Source organism: Callithrix jacchus, chromosome 6, assembly GCF_049354715.1.
Source record: "Callithrix jacchus isolate 240 chromosome 6, calJac240_pri, whole genome shotgun sequence".
Lineage (NCBI taxonomy): Eukaryota > Metazoa > Chordata > Mammalia > Primates > Cebidae > Callithrix > Callithrix jacchus.
In genome coordinates this window covers 123,970,336-123,992,116 of record NC_133507.1, presented here as the reverse complement: position 1 = coordinate 123,992,116, position 21,781 = coordinate 123,970,336, and the positions used below count along the sequence as shown (strand labels likewise).

The window sequence follows — 21,781 nt, the reverse complement described above, 5'->3', positions numbered from 1 at the left end:
CCTCGTGATGTTCTCACCGGTTTGGTGTTTGTCATTTCACTTTATTAAGTAAAGAGGAAATGGGAGGCCGGGCGCGGTGGCTCAAGCCGGTAATCCCAGCACTTTGGGAGGCCGAGGCGGGTGGATCACGAGGTCAACAGATCGAGACCAGCCTGGTCAACATGGTGAAACCCCGTCTCTACTAAAAATACAAAAAATTAGCTGGGCATGGTGGCGCGTGCCTGTAATCCCAGCTCTTCAGGAGGCTGAGGCAGGAGAATTGCCTGAACCCAGGAGGCGGAGGTTGCGGTGAGCCGAGATCGCGCCATTGCACTCCAGCCTGGGTAACAAGAGCGAAACTCCGTCTCAACAAGGAAAAAAAAAAAAAAAAAAAAGAGGAAATGGGAAAGGAGGTATAGAAGAGGGTTCCCGAGTTCATTCAAGGGCGGACCGAGAGATGCACCGGTCCGGAGCCGGGCCCGCGGCGGGGTCAGGCCGGCGCCCGAGGGGGTAGAACGCGGACGCCAGACCGTGCGGTTTAAATCTCCCGCCTCCCGCAGCGGGAGCCTGACACCTCCACGCACGGATGCGAAGGGGCACGGGCTGCTGGAGCGGCCCGGAGGCGGCGCGGGGCTCGCGGGCGGCGGCCGGAACGGGTGCCGGAACGGACCCCCGCGCGGCCGAACGCGACCCAAGGCGGCGGAGGAGCGTCACCTCGCGGCTCCGGCGTCGCGGTAAGCGTCTGCGGCCTCCTGCCTGCCCCTCTTCTCCCTCAGGCGACGGTCAGGCCCAGAGGCCAAATCCCGGGTTCCCATGGCGACGCTGGGAGGCGGGGGCGCGGCGGGAGGCGTCGGCCACGCGCGCGCGCGGCCTCTCAGGGCCTTGCTGGCCTCCTTGGTTCTTCGGTTCTCTTTGGGACCCCGGCCGCTGCCTGCGGCCTTTTCACGGGCAAAGCCCTGCTCGGGGTCGTTCTGGCCTCCATCCCGGCAAAACCAGCGAGGAGCTGTTTCTGGTGTGGCCGGGTCTCCTGCGGCCGACGGGCGCCTCCCGGCCACGCTCACTGTTGTGAAGGAGCGCGTCGGCCTGGGGCTCGTTGGGATGATTTTCCTCGGTGGTGGTGGTCGCTCCTAATAGGGGCGGCGGCCAATCACTCAAACAGCCCTCAGGTGCTTCCCTGCTGGCCTCCTTTTGAAGTGGTGTTTATTTTTATTTCGCTATTATATACGAATGTCTTCCTTAGAAACTAATTGGCAACCGAAGGATAAAAACAAAACATAGTAAATGTCCGTGGACTGCAGAATGCACAGCCCCGCGAGGGGCTCCGCGCACAGATCCTGCTCCCCAGGCCGAGAACCCGGCCCCACGGCACAGATCTGGCTCCTGGAAACGCAGGTCAGCTGGTCAGATGCCCAGGTGATGTCAGTCTTCCTGATGCTCCAAGGAAGACGGAGAGGGGAAAGCAGGGAGATCATCCTGGCAACTCACTCGCGATGCTGGGGCTTTGCCAGTAGAGGGGGTGGAATCATTTTTCGTGTAATAGATGATCTTGATGCACACAGCATAAAACTGTTATAAACTATGGGTCTCTGTAAAATAGATTGTTGGGAAGATAACGTTTTCCCATGGTTTTGATTTTTCCCAGAAGTATTTATGTATTGATTTATTTGGTTCCGACTCAGGCGACGTAATGTAAGAGGATATTACTTTAATCATCAGTATTTTTTGAGTAGCCACAGGTGCCTCATCCTTTAATAGGAGTTAATGATACATTTATTGGCCAAGTAAACATCTCCGAATGGTATGTATGTATTTTTATATGACCAAAATTTTAGTTCGTTTAATATTTATCTGTGCCTATCATACCCAGTATCCTTTGAAATCTCTATTTAATAGTGCAAAATGATTGTCTATCTAGTCATTGAAACAGCTCTGTGGAAGACAGTGTTCTAATTACCAGTATAATTTTAGAGTTAAAAGGGTGCTCAGAGAAGATCAGCCAGTCCAAAGAGGAAAAATTGCAAATATGAGACTGGTGGAAAAAGTAGGATGCCATATTTTTATTAAATGTTTATCATAAAAAATATTAAAATTTATACCAGTTATGGAACTAGGACCAGATATCAAAATACTAGATAGAAAATGGATAATACACTGTTTTGTTCTGTACTGCCAAACTTTGTGATTTCATTGTGTGATCCTGTATTTACATTTTTCTTTACTTTTTAACTTAGCTTTTTCATTGTACTCCTGTACCTCCTTTAAAATTTTATTCTTTTTATATTCTTTAACAACAACAGATAGGATATGTGAAAGATTTTTAAATAGTCTGTAACTGGAAAGATTTCCTTGTTAAAAGTAGATTTTGTTATTTAATATTGTCCTCATTACCCTGTTTCATTTTGTCTGTTTTTCATTCATCCCTTAAGTTTCGTGATTTTTTTCTGAAATCAAAATTTTCAAACTTCTGTTTGGATCCAGTATTCACCATTAAAAGTTAGTAACCTTCTATGTACCTCATTATTATTTTGCCATTGTTGACTCATTTGCATATAACACTAGTGTTTTTTCATTTCTTTGTTAATTTAGTTGAGATAGATAAAAAATACAGACTAAAGTAACACAATATCTATATTTACAGCAGCCAACATTGACAACTGTTAACATTTTTTATTTCTTTCTAGCATTTTTTTCCTTTTTTTTCTTATTGCATTTTAGATTTTGGGGTACATGTGAAGAACATGTAAGATTGTTGCATAGGTATACATGGCAGTGTTGTTTGCTGACTTCCTCCCCATCACCTATATCTGGCATTTGTCCCCATGTTATCTCTTCCCAACTCCCCACCCCCCACTGTCCCTCCCCTATTTCCCTCCCACAGACCCCAGTATGTGTTGCTCCTCTCCCTATGTCCATGTGTTCTCATTATTCAACACCTGCCAATGAGTGAGAACATGTGGTGTTTGATTTTCTATTCTTCTGTCAGTTTGCTGAGAATGATGGTTTCCAGGTTCATCCATGTCCCTACAAAGGACACGAACTCATCATTTTTTATGGCTGCATAGTATTCCATGGTATATATGTGCCACATTTTCCTGACCGGTCTATCATCAGAGGGCATTTGGGTTGGTTCCAAGTCTTTGCTATTGTAAACAGTGCCTCAATTAACATTTGTGTGCATGTATCCTTATAATAGAACGATTAATAATCCTTTGGATATATACCCAGTAATGGGATTGCGGGGTCAAATGGAATTTCTGTTTCTAGGTCCTTAAGGAATCCCCACACTGTCTTCCACAATGGTTGAACTAATTTACACTCCCACCAACAGTGTAAAAGTGTTCCTATTTCTCCACATCTTCTCCAGCATCTGTTGTCTCCAGATTTTTTAATGATCACCATTCTAACTGGTGTGAGATGGTACCTCAACGTAGTTTTGATTTGCATTTCTCCAATGACCAGTGATGATGAGCATTTTTTCTTATGTTTGTTGGCCTCATATATGTCTTCTTTTGTAAAGTGTCTGTTCATATCCTTCACCCACTTTTGAATGGCCTTGTTTATTTTTTTCTTGTAAATCTGCTTTAGTCCTTTGTAGATTCTGGATATTAGCCCTTTGTCAGATGGGTAGTTTGCAAAAATTTTTTCCCATTCTGTTGGTTGCCAATTCACTCTAATGACTTTCTTTTGCTGTGCAGAAGCTGTGGAGTTTGATTAGGTCCCATTTGTCTATTTTGGCTTTTGTTGCCAATGCTTTTGGTGTTTTAGTCATGAAGTCCTTGCCTATGCCTATGTCCTGAATGGTTTTGCCTAGATTTCCTTCTAGGGTTTTTATGGTGTTAGGTCTTATGTTTAAGTCTTTAATCCACCTGGAGTTAATTTTAGTGTAAGGTGTCAGGAAGGGGTCCAGTTTCTGCTTTCTGCACATGGCTAGCCAGTTTTCCCAATACCATTTATTAAACAAGGAATCCTTTCCTCATTGCTTGTTTTTGTGAGTTTTGTCAAAGATCAGATGGTTATAGATGTGTGGTGTTGCCTCCGAGGCCTCTGTTCTGTTTCATTGGTCTATATCTCTGTTTTGGTACTAGTACCATGCTGTTTTGATTACTGTAGCCTTGTAATATAGTTTGAAGTCCAGTAGTGTGATGCCTTCTGCTGTGTTCTTTTTGCTTAGAATTGACTTGGCTTTGTGGCCTCACTTTTGGTTCTGTATGAAGTTTAAGGTGGTTTTTTCCAGCTCTGTGAAGAAGGTCATTGGTAGCTTGCTGGAGATAGTGTTGAATCTGTAAATCACTTTGGGCAGTATGGCCATTTTCACGATATTGATTCTTCCTAACCATGAGCATGGAATGTTTCTCCATCTGCTTTTGTCCTCTCTGATTTTGTCAAGTATTGGTTTGTAGTTCTCCTTGAAGAGGTCCTTTACATTCTTTGTTAGTTGTATTTTTAGGTATTTTATTCTCTTTGTAGCAATTGTGAATGACAGTTGATTGCTGATTTGGCTCTCTTTAAGTCTGTTATTGGTGTATAGGAATGCTTGTGATTTTTGCACATTGATTTTGTATCCTGAGACTTTGCTGAAGTTGCTTATCAGTTTCAGGAGATTTTGGGCTGAGACAGTGGGGTCTTCTAAATATACAATCATGCCATCTGCAAATAGAGACAATTTGATTTCCTCCTTTCCTAATTGAATACCCTTTATTTCTTTTTCTTGCCTGATTGCTCTGGCCAGAACTTCCAATACTGTATTGAATAGGAGTGGTGAGAGAGGGTATCCTTGTCTAGTGCCAAATTTCAAAGGGAATGCTTCCAGTTTTTGCCCATTCAGTATGATATTGGCTGTGGGTGTGTTATAAATAGCTTTTATTATTTTGACATACATTCCATCAATACTTAGTTCATTGAGGGTTGTTAGTATAAAGAGCTGTTGAATTTTGTCAAAGGCCTTCTCAGCATCTATTGAGATAATCTTACTGTTTTTGTCTTTGGTTCTGTTTATGTGGTGAATTACGTTTATAGACTTGTGTATGTTTTTTTTTTTTTTTTGGAAAAAAGAAAAGAAAGAAAAAAGAATGAAAGAGAGAAAGAAAGAGGAAGACAAAGAGGGAGAGAGAACGGGAGTCTTGCTTTATTGCCCAGGCTAGAATGCAGTCTAAAAATGGGTATTGAAAACCTCTTTTATGCCAATAATTGTGCTTAACAATGGAAACAGGGAGGAAAATAACAGACAAGCAGCCAACCAATATTTCATTTAAACCTGTGAACTGCTATGCAATTAATGAGGAGTGATTTACTTCCAATTATGTAGTCACTTTTAGAGTTGGTGTGATGTGGTACTGGTAAGAATGTATGTTTTGTGTATTTGGGGTGGAGAGTTCTATAAATGTTTATTAAGTTTACTTGTTCCGGGTCTGAGTTCAAATCCTGGATATCCTTGTTAATTTTCTGTCTCGTTGATCTGCCTAATATTGACAATGTGATGTTAAAGTCTCCCACTATTAATAGGAGTCTAAGTCTCTTTATAAGTCATTAAGAACTTGTCTTATGTATCTGGGTGCTCCTGTATTGGGTGCGTGTATATTTAAGATCGTTAGCTCTTCTTGTTGCATCGATTCTTTTACCATTATGTAACATCCTTCTTTGCCTCTTTTGATCTTTGTTGCTTTAAAGTCTGTTTTATCAGAGACGAGAATTGCAACTCCTGCTTTTTATTTATTTATTTATTTTTGCTCTCCATTTGGTTGGCAAATCTTCCTCCATCCCTATGTTTTGAGTCTTGTGTATCCTTGCATATGAGATGGGTCTGGATGCAGCTTACCAATGGGTTTTGACTTTTATCCAATTTGCCTGTCTGTGTCTTTTGATTGGGGAATTTAGTCAGTTTAAATTTAGGATTAATAATAATATATGTGAGTTTAATACAGCCATTTGATGCTAGCTGGCTGTTTTGCCCATTAGTTGATGTAAATTTTTCATTATGTTGATGGTCTTTACCTTTTGGTATATTTTTTGAAAGGCTGATACTGGTTGTTCCTTTCTATGTGTAGTGCTTCTTTCAGAAGCTCTTGTAAAGCAGGCCTGGTGGTGATGAAATCTCTGAGTACTTGCTTGTTCACAAAAGATTTTATTTTTCCTTTGCTTATGAAGCTTAGTTTGGCTGGATATGAAATTCTGGGTTGAAAGTTCTTTTCTTTAAGGATGTTGAATATTGGCCCCCACCGTCTTGTGGGGTTTCTGCTGAGAGATCTGCTGTGAGTCTGATAGGCTTCCCTTTGTAGGTAACCCAACCTTTCTCTCTGGCTGTCCTTAGCATTTTCTCCTTCATTTCAACGCTGGTGAATCTGACGATTGTGTGCCTTGGGGTTGCTCTTCTTGAGGAATATCTTTGTGGTGTTCTCTGTATTACTTGGAGTTGAATATTGTCGTGCCTTGCTAGGTTGGAAAAGTTTTCCTGAATAATATCCTGAAGAATATTTTCCAGCTTGGATTCATTCTCTTTGTCACATTCAGGTACACCTATCAGGTGCACCTATTAGGTCTTTTCACATAGTCCCATATTTCTTAGGGACTTTGCTCATTCCTTTTTATCCTTTTTTTCTCTAATCTTGTCTTCTCGTTTTATTTCATTGAGTTGGTCTTCAACTTCTGATATCCTTTCTTCTGCTTGATCAATTCGACTGTTAAAACTTATGCATACTTCACAAAGTTCACATGTTGTGTTTTTCAACTCCATTAATTCACTTATATTCCTCTCTAAATTGTCTATTCGCGTTAGCATTTCATCAAACCTTTTTTCAAGGTTCTTAGTTTCTTTGCATTGGGTTAGAACATGTTCTTTTAGCTCACAGAAGTTTCTTATCCACCTTCTGAAGCCTGATTCTGACAATTCATCACACTCATTCTCCATCAGGCCTTGTTCCCTTGCTGTTGAGGAGCTGTGATCCCCTGAAGGAGGAGAGGCATTCTGATTTCGGATGTTTTCAGCCATTTTGTGCTGGTTTCTTTCCATCTTTGTGGATATATCCACCTGTCGTCTTTGTAATTGCTGACCTTCAGATTGGGTCTCTGAGTGGATGTCCAGCTTGGTGGTGGTGATGTTATTTCTGTTTCTTTGTTTTCCTTTGGTGGACCCCCCTCCCCCACAGAGCTGGACCTTCCCGGGTTCAGCTATGCTTGCTGTGAAACTCTCAACCATCAGCATTTCCAATTGCTGTTTTTTTAGCGGGGTAAGGGAGCAGCCAAGCCCAATCTCCTGGCTCCCTGCTTTGGAGCCCCCTTTTTTTCTTTTCCTAATTGAATGGTCAGTTCTCTCCCAGGTGCCCCAGTCGCCCGCTGAAAAGGCACCGGGATCTATGCAGTTTCCCGTGCGGCGACTGCGCCAGCTGAAAGAGTGGTGCTGAGATTCGTGGCACTTTTCTGCCCAGGAATCCCCTGGTCTGGCTCCTGGCTTCAGTCCCCCTCTCAATCAGCTGAATGGGTGACTCTGCCTTCTTGGAGCTTCAAATGCCAACTAAAAGGGCACCCAGTCCTGCATACTCCGCACTGAGAGCTGCCTCATCGGGACGCCGGCCAAACGAGTTGTGCTGGCGACCTGTGGGGCTCCTCCGCTGGGAATCTTCTGGTCTGTAGGCAACACAAATTCATCTGGAAGTCTGGCGTCTACTCACTTCCTGTGCCTTCACTGGGAGCTGCAACCCTGAGCTGCTGCTAGTTGGCCATCTTGGATCTCTCTCCCTAGACTTGCGTCTGTTGAATCAGCCTTGCATCCCTGGGATGAAGCCTACGTGATTATGGTGGATAAGCTTTTTGATGTGCTGTTGCAGTCAGTGTACCAGTATTTTATTGAAGATTTTTGCATCTATGTTCATCATGGATATTGGCCTGAAGTTTTCTTTTCTTGTTGAGTGTCTGCCGTGTTTTGGTATCAGGATGGTGTTGGTTTCATAAAATGATTTGGAAAGGATTCTCTCTTTTTGGATTGTTTGGAATAGTTTCAGAAGGAATGGTACCAGCTCCTCTTTGTATGTCTGGTAGAATTCGGGTATGAACCCATCTGGACTTGGGCTTTTTTTGTTTGGTAGGCTATTAATTGCTACCTCAACTTCAGCCCTTGTTATTGGTCTATTCAGGGTATCAACTTCTTCCTGGTTTAGGCTTGGGAGGATGCACGTGTCCAGGAATTTATCCATTTCTTCCAGGTTTACTTGTTCATATGCATAGAGTTATTTGTAATAATCTCTGATGATGGTTTGTATTTCTGTGGAATCTGTGGTCATATCCCCTTTATCATTTTTTATTGCATCTATTTGATTATTCTCTCTTTTCTTTTTTTATTAATCTGGCTAGTGGTCTATTTTGTTGATCTTTTCGAAAAAACCAGCTCCTGGATTTATTGATTTTTTGAAGGGTTTTTTTATGTCTCTATCTCCTTCAGTTCTGCTCTGATCTTAGTTATTTCTTGTCTTCTGCTGGTTTTTTACTTTTTTTGATCTTGCTTCTCTAGCTCTTTCAATTTTGAGGATAGGGTGTCGATTTTAGATATTTCCTTGCTTCTCATGTGGGCATTTATTGCTATATATTTTCCTCTAGAGACTGCTTTAAATGTGTCCCAGAGATTCTGATATGTTGTGTCTTCGTTCTTTTGGTTTCAAGGAACATCTTTATTTCTGCCTTCATTTCATTGTTTATCCAGTCAACATTCAAGAACCAGTTGTTCAGTTTCCATGAAGCTATGCGGTTCTGAGTTAGTTTCTGAATTCTGAGTTCTAACTTGATTACACTGTGGTCTGAGATGCCGTTTGTTATGATTTCCATTCTTTTGCATTTGCTGAGGAGAGATTTACTTCCAACTATGTGGTCAGTTTTAGAGTAGGTGTGATGTGGTGATGAGAATAATGTATATTCTGTGGATTTAGGGTGGAGAGTTCTGTAAATGTCTATTAGGTTTGCTTGGTCCAGGTTTGAGTTCAAGTCCTGGATATCCTTGTTAATTTTCTGTCTCGTTGTTCTGTCTAATATTGACATTGGGGTGTTAAGGTCTCCCACTATTATTGTGTGGGAGTCTAAGTCTCTTTGTAAGTCATTAAGAACTTGCTTTATGTATCTGGGTGCTCCTGTATTGGGCGCATATATATTTAGGATTGTTAGGTCTTCTTGTTGCATTGATTCTTTTACCATTATGTAATGTCCTTCTTTGTCTCTTTTGATCTTTGTTGCTTTAAAGTCTATTTTATCAGAGACGAGAATTGCAACTCCTGCTTTTTTTTTGCTCTCCATTCGCTTCGTAAATCTTCCTCCATCCCTTTATTTTGAGCCTTTATCTATCCTTGAATGTGAGATGTGTTTCCTGGATACAGCACACCAATGGGTTTTGGCTTTTTTTTTTTTTTTTTTGAGATCCAGGTAGACTAGCTCCAGAGTTCATACTCTTTTTTTTTTTTTTTTGATTTTTTATTGGATTATAGGTTTTGGGGTACATGAGCAGAGCATGCAAGACAGTTGCGTAGGTACATACATGGCAGTGTGCTTTGCTTTTCTTCTCCCCTTCACCCACATTTGGCATTTCTCCCCAGGCTATCCCTCCCCACCTCCCCCTCCCACTGGCCCTCCCCTTTTCCCCCGGGTTTTGGCTTTTTATCCAATTTACCAGTCTGTGTCTTTTGATTGGGGCATTTAGCTCATTTACATTTAAGGTTAATATTGTTAAGTGTGAATTTGATCCTGTCATTTTGATGCTAGCTGGCTGTTTTGCCCATTAGTTGATGCAGTTTCTTCATTGTGTCGATGCTCTTTACCATTTGATGTTTTTGGAGTGGCTGGTACTGGTTGTTTCTATGTTTAGTGCTTCTTTCAGGAGCTCTTGTGAAGCAGGCCTGGTGGTGATGAAATCTGTGAGTACTAGCTTGCTTGTAAAGGATTTTATTTCTCCTTCACTTCTAAAGCTTGGTTTGGCTGGATATGAAATTCTGGGTTGAAAGTTCTTTTCTTTAAGGATGTTGAATATTGGCCCCCATGCTCTTCTGGCTTGTAGGGTTTCTGCTGAGAGATCTGCTGTAGTCTGATGGGCTTCCCTTTGTGGGTAACGCAACCTTTCTCTCTGCCTGCCCTTAGCATTTTCTCCTTCATTTTCACCCTGGTGAATCTGATGATTAGGTGCCTTGGGGTTGCTCTTCTTGAGGAATATGTTTGTGGTGTTCTCTGTATTTCCTGGACTTGAATATTGGCCTGCCTTGCTAGGTTGGCGAAGTTTTCCTGGATAATATCCTGAAGAGTATTTTCCAGCTTGGATCCATTCTCTCCATCACATTCAGGTACACCAATCAAACATAGATTTGGTCTTTTCACATAGTTCCATATTTCTTGGAGACTTTGTTCATTTTTTTTTTTTTACCTTTTTTTCTCTAATCTTTCCTTCTCATTTTATTTCATTGAGTTGGTCTTCAACCTCTGATATCCTTTCTTTTGCTTGGTCGATTCGGCTATTGAAACTTGTGTATGCTTCACGAAGTTCTCGTGTTGTGTTTTTCAACTCCACCAATTCACTTATATTCCTCTCTAAGCTGCTTATTCTCTTTAGCATTCCATCAAATCTTTTTTCAAGGTTCTTAGTTTATTTGCATTGGGTTAGAACATGTTCTTTTAGCTCACAGAAGTTTCTTATTACCCACCTTCTGAAGCCTGTTTCTGTCAATTCATCAGACTCATTCTCCATCTAGCCTTGTTCCCTTACTGGTGAGGAGTTGTGATCCCTTGTAGGAGGAGAGGTATTCTGGTTTTGGGTGTTTTCACCCTTTTTGCATTGGTTTCTTCCCATCTCTGTGGATTTATCCACCTGTCGTCTTTGTAGTTGTTGGCTTTCAGATTGGGTCTCTGAGTGGATGTCCAGTTTGTTGATGAAGTTACTTCTTTCTGTTTCTTAGTTTTCCTTCTAACATTCACACCCCTCTGCTGAAGGACTGCTGAGGTCCACTCCAGGCCCTGCTTTCCTGGGGATCACCTGTAGTGGCTGCAGAACAGTAAGGGTTGCTGTCAGTTTATTCTGCTATCTTTGTCCCAGAAGGATACCTGCCCAATGTCAGTCTGAGCTCACCTTTATGAGGTGACTCTTTGGATATACGGGGGTCAGGGAGCTGCTTGAGGAGACAGTCTGTCCTGTATAGGAGCTCCAGTGCTGAGCTGTGAGCTCCATTGTTCATTCAAAGTTGCTGGGCAGGTACGTTTAAGTCTGGTGCAGCAGAACTCTTAAACTCTCTTTTTTTTTTTTTTTTTCCTTTGATGCTCTGTCCCAGGGAGTTAGGGCTTTATTTATAAGTCTCTATCGTCCTGCTGCCTTTTTTAAGGGCTGCCCTGCAGGGTGGAGACAGCTGAATCACTGTCTGCCTGCAGAGGTTTCGCTGAGCTGCTATGGGCTCCGCCCAGCTGCTATGTGAACTTCCCTGCAGTCCTGTTTATACGGGTATAGTTAGAACTGCCTTGGCAATGGCAGCCCACCTCTGTAATGGCAGAGTTTCTCTGTAATGGTAGGCTGCCTTGGCAATGGCAGGCTGCTTGAGCAATGGTGGACTACCTCCTTAGTGGTGGACTGTCTTGGTAATGATGGATGCCCCTCCCGCACAGAGCGGGATGGTCCCGGGTTCAGCTGTGCTTGCTGTGAGACTCTCAATCCAGAGAGTTTCAGGTTCCTCTTTTTTTGTGGGGGTGGGACTAGCCGAGCCTGATCACCTGACTCCCTGCCTCAGATCCCCTTTTTTTTTTTTTCAGTTGAATGGGCGACTCTGTCTCCCAGGTGTTCCAGTCGCCTGTTGAAAAGGTGCTGGGATCTGTGTGATTTCCTGTGCGGCGACTCACTGCGCCGGTTGAAACAGCCGCACTGAGATTCGTGGTGCTTCTTTGCCCAGCAATCTCCTGGCCTGGCTCCCTGTTTCAGTCCACTTTTTTATCAGTTGAATGGGCGACTCTGTCTCCCAGGAGCTCCAATCACCAGCTAAAATGGACCCATGTATTTTGTGCAGAGTCCCGCCGCACTGGGGCACCGGCCAAAACAGCTGTGCCAGCCAAAACAGCTGTGCTGGCTACCTGTGGGGCTCCTCTGCCTGGGAATCTCCTGGTCTGTGAGCTATAAAAATCCATCTGTAAATGTGGTATCCACTCACCCTCTGTGCTTTCCTGAGCTACTGAGAGCTGTAATCCTGAGCTACTCCTAATCGGCCATCTTGGATCCTCCCCCGCCATGTTTTCTTTGTTTGGTTTTCTGTTCCTGTGTCAGTTTGCTAAGAATGATGGTTTCTAGCTTCATCCATGTCCCTACGAAGGACATGAACTCATCCTTTTTTATGGCTGCATAGTATTCCATGGTGTATATGTGCCACATTTTCTTTATCCAGTCTATTGTTGATGGGCATTTAGGTTGGTTCCAAGTCTTTGCTGTTTTAAACAGTGCTGCAATAAACATACATGTGCATGTGCCTTTATAGTAGAATGATTTATAATGCTTTGGGCATATACCCAGTAATTGCTAGAACCAAATGGTGTTCCTGATTTTAGATCCTTGAGGAACTGCCACACTGTCTTCCACAATGGTTGAACTAATTTACACTCTTATCAACAGTGTAAAAGCATTCCTATTTCTCCGCATCCTCTCCAGCATCTGTTGTTTCCTGACATTTTAGTGATTGCCATTCTATCTGAAGTGGCATATCTCAATGTGGTTTTGATTTGCATTTCTCTAATCACCAGTGATGATGAGCATTTTTTTGTGTTTGTTGGCTGCATAAATGTCTTCTTTTGAAAAGTGTCTGTTCATATCCTTTGCCCACTTTTTGATGAGGTTGTTTGCTTTTTTCTTGTAAATTTGTTTAAGTTCTTTGTAGATTCTGGATAGTATAGTCCTTTGTCAGATGGATAGATTGCAAAAATTTTCTCCCATTCTGTAGATTGCCTGTTTAGTCTGATGATAGTTTCTTTTGCTGTGCAGCACTCTTTACTTTAATTAGATCTCATTTATCGATGTTGGCTTTTGTTGCCATTGCTTTTAGTGTTTTAGTCAGGAAGCCTTTGCCCATGCCTATATTCTGAATGGTATTGCCTAGGTTTTCTTATAGGATTTTTGTGGTTGTAGGTCTTATGTTTAAGTCTTTAATCCATCTTGAGTTAATTTTTATATAAGGTGTAAGGAAGAGATCCAGTTTCAGTTTTCTGCATATGTTTATCCAGTTTTCCCACCACCATTTATTGAATAGGGAATCCTTTTCCCATTGCTTGTTTTTGTCAGATTTGTTGAAGATCAGATAGTTGTATATGTGTGGTGTTATTTCTGAGGCCTCTGTTCTGTTCCATTGGTCTATATATGTTTTGGTACCAGTACCATGCTGTTTCGGTTACTGTCACCTTGTAGTATAGTTTGAATTTAGATAATGTGATGCCTTCAGCTTTGTTCTTTTTGCTTAGGATTGTCTTGGCTATATAGGTTCTTTCACATTCCTTGTAAGTTGTGTTCCTAGGTATTTTATTTTCTTTGTAGCAACTGTGAATGGAAGTTCACTCATGATTTGGTTCTCTGTATGTCTGTTATTAGTGTATAGGAATGCTTGTGATTTTTGCACATTGATTTTGTATCCTGAGCTTATCAGCTTAAGGAGACTTTGGGCTGAAACGATAGGCTTTTCTAAATGTACAATCATGTCATCTGCAAACAGACAAATTGACTTCCTCTCTTCCTGTTTGAATATCCTTTATTTCTTTCTCTTGCCTGGTTGCCCTGGCCAGAACTTCCAATACTATGTTGAATAGGTGTGGTGAGAGAGGCATCCTTGTCTTGTGCTTGTTTTCAAAGGGAATGCTTCCAGTTTTTAGTTCATTAAGTATTATATTGGTTGTGGGTTTGCCATAAATAGCTCTTACTATTTTGAGATACGTTCCATCAATATCTAGTTTATTGAGTGTTTTTAGCATGAAGGGGAGTTGAATTTTATTGAAGGCCTTTTCTGTATCTGCTAAGAATAATCATGTAGTTTTGTCATTGGTTCTGTTTATGTGATGGATTACTTTTATTGATTTGTGTATGTTGAACCAGCCTTGCATGCCAGGGATGAAGCCAACTTGATCATGGTGGATAAGCTTTTTGATGTTCTACTGGATTCAGTTGGTCAGTATTGTATCGAGGATTTTCGCATCGCTGTTCAGAGATATTGGCCTGAAATTTTCTATTTTTGTTGTGTCTCTGCCAGGTTTTGGTATCAGGATGATGCTGGCCTATTAAAATGAGTTCAGGAGGAGTCCCTCTTTTTCTATTGTTAGGAATAGTTTCAGAAGAAATGGTACCAGCTTCTCTTTGTACCTCTGGTAGAATTCGGCTGTGAGTCCATCTTGTCTTGGACTCTTTTTGATTGGTAGGCTGTTATTTGCTGCCTCAATTTCAGAACTTGTTATTGGTCTATTCAGGGATTTGACTTCTTCCTGGTTCAGTCTTGGGAGGGTGTATGTGTCTAGGAATCTATCCATTTCTTCTAGATTTTCTAGTTTATTTGCATAGAGGTGTTTATAGTATTCTCTGATGGTAGTTTGTATTTCTGTGGGATCAATGGTGATATCCTCCTTATCATTTTTTTATTGCATCTATTTGATTCTTCTCTCTTTTCTTCTTTATTAGTCTGGCTAGTGTCTATCGCTATTTTGTTGATCTTTAAAAAAAAAAAAAAACAGCTCCTGGATTCATTGATTTTTTTTTTTTTTTTGAAGGGTTTTTTGTGTCTCTGTCTCCTTCAGTTCTGCTCTGATCTTATTTATTTCTTGTCTTCTAGCTTTTGAATTTGTTGGCTCTTTCTTCTCTAGTTCTTTTAATTGTGACATTAGAGTGTCAATTTTAATTTTAGATCTTTCCCACTTTCTGATGTGGGCATTTAGGGCTATAAATTTCCCTCTACACATTGCTTTAAATGTGTCCTAGAGATCCTGGTGTGTTGTATCTTTGTTGTCATTGGTTTCAAAGAACATCTTTATTTCTGTCTTAATATTATTTACCCAGTATTCATTCAGGAGCAGGTTGTTCAGTTTCCAAGTAGTTGTGTGGTTTTGAGTGAGTTTCTTAATCCTGAGTTCTAATTTGATTGCACCATGATCTGAGAGACTATTTGTTATGATTTACATGCTTTTGCATTTGCTGGAGAGTGTTTTACCTCGAATTATGTGGTCAATTTTAGAATAAGTGCAATGTGGTGCTGAGAAGAATGTATATTCTGTTGATTTGGGGTGGAGAATTCTGTAGATGTCTTCTTATTTCACAGATGAGTTCAAGTCCTGGATATTCATATTAATTTTCTGTCTCTTTGATCAAATTTTGACAGTGGGGTGTTAGTCTCCCACTATTATTGTGTGAGAGTCTAAGTTTCTTTGTAGGTCTCTAAGAACTTGTTTTATGAATCTGGGTGCTCCTGTACTGGGTGCATATATATTTAGGATGGTTAGCTCTTGTTGCATTGATCCCTTTACCATTATGTCATGCCCTTCTTTGTCTCTTTTGATCTTTGTTGATTTAAAGTCTATTTTATCAGAAACTAGGATTGCAACCTGCTTTTTGTTTTCCATTTGCTTGGTAAATATTCCTCCATCCCTTTATTTTGAGCCTTTGTATATCTTTGCATGTGATATAGGTCTCCTGAATACAGCACACTGATGGGTCTTGACTCTATCCAATTTGCCAGTCTGTGTCTTTTAATTGGGGCCTTTAGCCCATTTACATTTAAGGTTAATATTGTTATGTCTGAATTTGATCCTGTCATTAATCATAATTAGCTGGTTATTTTGCCTGTTAGTTGATGTAGTTTCTTCATAGCATCAAAGGCCTTTTACAATTTGTTATGTTGTTAGAGTGGCTGGCACTGGTTGTTCCTTTCCATGTTTAGTGTTTCCTTCAGGAGCTCTTGTAAGGCAGCCCTTGTAGTGACAGAATCTCTCAGCATTTGCTTGTCTGTAAAGGATTTTATTTCTCCTTCACTTATGAAGCTTAGTTTGGCTGGATGTGAAATTCTGGGTTGAAAATTCTTTTCTTTAAGAATGTTGAATATTGGCCCCCACTCTCTTCTTGCTCATAGGGTTTCTGCCGAGAGATCCACTGTTAGTCTGATGGGCCTCCCTTTGTGGGTAACCTGACCTTTCTCTCTGGTTCCCCTTAACATTTTTTCCTTCATTCAACCTTGGTGAATCTGATGATTATGTCTTGGGGTTGCTCTTCTCAAGGAGTATCTTTGTGGTATTCCCTGTATTTCCTGAAGTTGAATGTTGGCCTGCCTTGCTAAGTTGGGGAAGTTCTCCTGGATAATATCCTGAAGAGTATTTTCCAATTTGGTTCCATTCTCCCTGTCACTTTCAGGTACACCAGTCAAACGTAGATTTGGTCTTTTCACATAGTCCCATATTTCTTGGAGGCTTTGTTCATTTATTTTCACTCTTTTTTTCTCTAATCTTGTCTTCTCACTTTATTCCATTTCATTGAGTTGATCTTCAATCTCTGATATCTTTTCTTTTACTTGATCAATTTGGCTATTGATTCTTATGTATGCTTCACGAAGTTCTTGTGTTGTGTTTTTCAGCTTCATCAGGTCATTTATGTTCTTCTCTAAACTGGTTATCCTAGTTAGCAATTCATCTAACCTGTTTTCAAGGTTTTTAGCTTCCTTGCATTCGGTTAGAACATACTCCTTTAGCCTCAAATTCCTGGGCTGAAGCAATTCTTCTCCCTCAGCCTCCTGAGTAGCTTGGACTACAGGCTCATACCACCATAGATGTCTAATGTTTTTTATATATTTTTTATGTATATGAAGTCCTGCCATCTTGCCTAGACTGGTCTTGAGCTCCTGGGCTCCAGTGATCTTCCCCCATAGCTTCCTAAAGTCCTGGAATTACAGGCCTGAGCCACTGTGCTCCCGCCACTTTCATTTTTTAAAAGGACAGTTTCAATAGATGTAGAGTTAGGGGTCAACAGATCTTAAATATGTCCTTCCATTTAGTCTGACTTTTGTTGTTTTTATTGAGAACTGACCTATTTGTATTTTTGTTACCTTGTGTGTAATATCCATTGCTTTCAAAATAGGTTTTCTTCACTATTTTTTTTTTCTATCTGGATTTAAGTGGTTTGTCTATGGCATGTATATTTGTGTTTTCTTTGTATTTATCCTATGTGGAGTTTGTGAGTTAGCTTATTGGATCTGTAAATTAATATCATTAACAAATTTGGGGATGTTTTACTTTTTTGAATATTTTTCTGTCCCATTCTATCTCTTCTCTTCTTTTGGTTCTTCTTCCTCCTCCCATCCCCACCCAGTTTTTAGATTGGTAATTTTTGTTAAGAAGAAACTTTCATTTCTGTCATCTTCAGTTTGCTCTTAATCCTTTCCAGTTATTATTTATTTGTTTTATTTATTTTTTGAGAAGGAGTCTCACTCTGTCACCAGGCTGGAGTGCAGTGGCATGACCTCAGTTCACTGCAACCTCCACCTCCCAGGTTCAAGCAATTCTCCTGCCTAAGCCTCCTTAGTAGCTGGGACTACAGACACACACCACCACACCCAGCTAATTTTTGTGTTTTTAGTAGAGACGGGGTTTCACCATGTTGGTCAGGATGGTCTCAATCTCCTGACCTTGTGATCTGCCTGCCTCAGCCTCCCGAAGTGCTAGGATTACAGGCGTGAGCCACCATGCCCGGCTCTATTATTTTTTAAAGAGGCAGTCTGTCACTCACTCTGTCGCCCAGGCTGGAGTAGGGAGGCATACTCATGGCTCACTGTAACCTCAAACTCCAGGGTTCAAGAGATCCTATTGTCTCAGCCTCCCAAAATGCTGGGATTACAGACATGAGTTTCCACACTCAGCTTCAGTGAATTTTAAAATACAGTTACTGAACTTAGTAACTGGAGAGTTTTGCTTGTTTTCTAATATTTTCAATGTGTTCATTTATCATGCGTACATCCTACATTAAGTTTGTGTATATGTTAATAGTTGCTTTAAAGTAATTATCTGATTATTGCAGTATCTAGGAAATCTTTGGGGTCTGTTTTATTGACTACTTTTTCCCCACTGGAGTATGGGTCACATTTTCCTATTTCTTTGTATGTCTAGTGTTTTTTTACTGAATACTTGGCATTTTGAATGATGCATTTGAGAGATTCCGGATTCTGTTTTGCTTCTTCAAAACAGAATTTTTATTCTAGAAGCCAGTTAACTGGACTGAACTCAGACTCCAAACTGTCTCCTTTCCAGTGGTAGTGCCGAAATCTTCACTTAGTTATTTCATCTTTCAGTGGCTGATTTATGCCATGATTCCTGGGTTTCTCTCCCTTGCCTCACAATTAGGTTAGTGATTAGCACAGGTCTTGGGAGGACTTTATATACATATTTTGGGGTTTACCTCCTGTTTGGCTTCTTCCCTTTTATGAAATCCCTCCTAAATATCTGATAGTTCTGCCAGCATTGAACTCTGTTATCTGATATATCAAGCCCATAAGACCTGGCTTCCTGCCTAACCTACCTCCAGTGGCAAGCACATTTAGCAGTGCCCTGGGTCATAAAAACCACAAATGTGGGCTCACACCTATAATCCCAGCACTTTGGGAGGCTAAGTTGGGTAGATTGCCTGAGCTCAGGAACTCAAGACCAGCCTGGGCAACACGGTGAAACCCTGTCTCTACTGAAATACAAAAACAAAATGTAACCTGGAGTTGTAGGGAAAAAAAAAAGAAATACAAAAAATTAGCTGGATGTGGCAGCATGCACCTGTAGTCCCAGCGACTCAGGAGGCTGAGGCAGAACAATAGCTTGAACCCGGGAGGCGGAGGTTATAGTGAGCCCAGATCACGCCACTGCACTCCAGCCTGGGTGACAGAGTGAGACTTTGTCTCTAAAAACAAAACAAAACAACAACAACAACAATAACAAAGAAACCCCACAAATGTACAAATCTCACCTCTTGCAGATTTGTCCTCCCAGTCACTTTCTCCTTTTGCCAGGGAATGTGTGCCCTCTGCAAGCAAGATAGCTTTCAGATATAGAGGAGTCGAGTTTATTACTGTCAAATTTCCAATCAGATAAGTTACTCTTTCTTTTCCAAGAAGAAGATACTGAGAGAGTGGTTGCGAGGAGAGGAATATATTGTTTGAGCTACATCAACATGGAAGTTGATGTAGGGAAGAGGTATTCTTTCCTGATACTCCCTAGCATTTTGTTCTCCTAATTGATTGAGCCTTCACCTGCAGTCAGTTTAGTAGAGATTAACAGTTTGTCATATGATTGGATTGCTTACAGTTATTTTAAACTTGGGGATGGAAGGAAGGAGGAGGAGGACTGAAAGCAGTTGAGAGCATCGAAAAGCAGAAAGAAACTGGATGGGAAAGAAAAACTAAGTTTCCCTCAAGACACTAGATGTGTCAGAACAGTATAATGCTTATATCAAATCCATGCTCCCTATGTACCCAAATTAAGTTCCCACATTATTTTCGATTCCAAATTATGTCCAGACAAATTATCCAGGGTAACATATTTGGAGGTTTGACAATTAAATGATGACTAATATATACTGCCCAGGAATCTAGGAAGATATCCAAAGGCTAATAATCCAGAGGATATCTGGAAAATTGGCCACTTTGTGGACTTTGCAGCTTGTCCTTGTTCATTTTATGCTTTTTATTTAAATCTACTTTGTCTGATACTAATATAGCTATCCTAATTTCTTTTTGTTAGTATTTATTTAACTGATATATCTTAATGCATATCTTTATTTTTATCTTTTTGTGTCATTTTGTTTTAGATGGATCTCAAATACCATATAGTTGAATTTTTATTTTTATTTTTTATGATTTGAGATTCTTTGTATTTAAAAAGAAGTTTGCATCTATTGTACTAAATGATATAATTGTTCTTCCATCTTCTTGTTTTGTACTGTGTGTTATATTGCCTTACTCCTGTTTTACACACTTGGTCTTTTGCTTTTGCTACAGTTTTTCTGGCTCTTTTGTTTTACCCCTAGTAATTTGGAAATTAGACTTCCTGTTTTTATTTAATTAGTAATTACTTCAAATTAAAAGAAAGTGAACCTCTATTTCGTTACTAACATGAAAAATACAATAGCATCTATTGATGTGCCTGGAAATACCTAATGAGTCACATACTTGAGCATTTCCCTTTTGTTCCTGCTCTTACAGTTTGTTGGAATAATTTGGGCTTTAGATCCAAACTGTTATTAGTATTTCTTCTTTTTAACATATCCTTAAGAAATATGTTTCACATTTGCATTTCCTTATATAGCCATGTTAACCTTCTTAAGAATAACTTCTTAGATATTAATTTTTATGTTTACAGTTTACAATGTCCATCTGTATTTATTTTATAACATATCTTCCCATATACCTAAGGACTTCATTTGTGTAGAATTTATTGGGCATTAAAATATTTCTTTGAGTGATTTTTAAAGAGTATGTCTTGGAATCTTTGCATATCTGAGAATATTTATTAAATGGATGTTTGTCTGACATAGCAATTATAACTATAGGAACTTTTCCTAAGTAACTGATAGTATGTAAAGATATATGTACAAGTTTGTTCATTTTGCAGTTTTATTACAAAAGCAAAACTTAGAAAGTAATAAACATCTATAAATAGATATCAGTCAAATAAAATATCTTTTCTAGGCATAATTGTAAAATCATAAGTTTTATTACCTTTGTCATCCAACTGAAATTAATGTAAATATAATTAATTTTTTGCCTGTTTCTTGTGCAAGTTGAAATTATACATTTAGACCATATAAAGCAAGCATTAGCATGTTTGACTGTGAAGATTAATATTAGGGGCCAGGTGTGGTGGTTCACACCTGTAATCCCAGTGCAATGTAAGGCTGAGACAGATTACTTGAGCCCACATTATAGTGAACTATGATTACACCACTACAGTACAGCCTAGGTATGGAAGGAGACCCTTATTCTTAAAAAGAAATTGCATTTAGTACCTTTTTTCCATTTGTCAGATTGAATATTGGCTAGATAAATGTTTATTATTGCTATATACATTTTATTCTATTATTATATAAACATATTTATTTTTTTTAAGAAGTTCAATTTTAGTCTCTTCATTTTAGTCACTTCATGGATTCCTTTGCACAACCCAGACCAGAAGATAATCAGTCAGTAGTGAGCAGAATGCAAAAGAAATACTGGAAAACTAAGCAGGTCTTTATCAAAGCAACAGGAAAAAAAGAGGATGAGCACTTGGTGGCATCTGATGCTGAACTGGATGCTAAACTTGAGGTAAATTTGAGCATTCTGTGTATTGTCTATTATTTGGGACACCAAAGGGGACTGCAACAGTTTTCAAACTGGAGAGCTTGTGGGGATAAATGCAAATTTGATAATAGAATGTTTAGTTGTAACCAGCTGTCAATTAGAGCTCTGAATAGGAGGTCACAGTTCTCACAAACTGAGAATTTGCAAAATTGGTATTCACTAAATTAGATAAAATATGAATAAAGCAGTTTCTCTGGCACACATATTATAATTTTTAAGCTAGTAAATTAATAACAGTCCCAATTAAGACCATATACTCATTATATATCATGTCATACTGTTTTGTAATACTTTGATGTGAAGTCTTATACCTCATTGAAATAATTAAAGTCAAATAGTGAATGAAGATAAGAGTTATTGTTTCTATTTTACTAAAAGATAGCGTTATTGAAATACTTCCTAATGCCTTTTTTGGCTGTTTTTTATTTTAAATAAATAAATTGCCATGGAACAATTTTAAACCAATAAATGGTTTAATT

The 21,781-nt window shown here is 39.9% G+C and overlaps 1 protein-coding gene across 16 annotated transcripts in view; it reads left to right on the top strand.

Moving 5' to 3' along the window:
• The first annotated feature begins 572 nt into the window (after positions 1 to 572).
• Positions 573 to 21,781, top strand: part of ICA1L (islet cell autoantigen 1 like) — an 81,659-nt gene continuing 60,450 nt past the window's right edge. For 4 of the 16 annotated variants that reach the window (XM_078328232.1, XM_035305341.3, XM_078328228.1 and 1 more), the window contains exons 1-2: positions 856 to 1,392; positions 21,098 to 21,266. In XM_078328232.1, coding sequence (XP_078184358.1) covers positions 1,385 to 1,392; positions 21,098 to 21,266 — 177 coding nt within the window. In that variant the 5' untranslated portion in view covers positions 856 to 1,384. Of the gene's footprint in view, positions 714 to 855; positions 1,778 to 2,405; positions 2,473 to 21,097; positions 21,267 to 21,781 lie in introns of those variants that run through there. The other 12 variants (XM_035305344.3, XM_008999232.5, XM_035305337.3 and 9 more) reach the window with 6 other exon arrangements.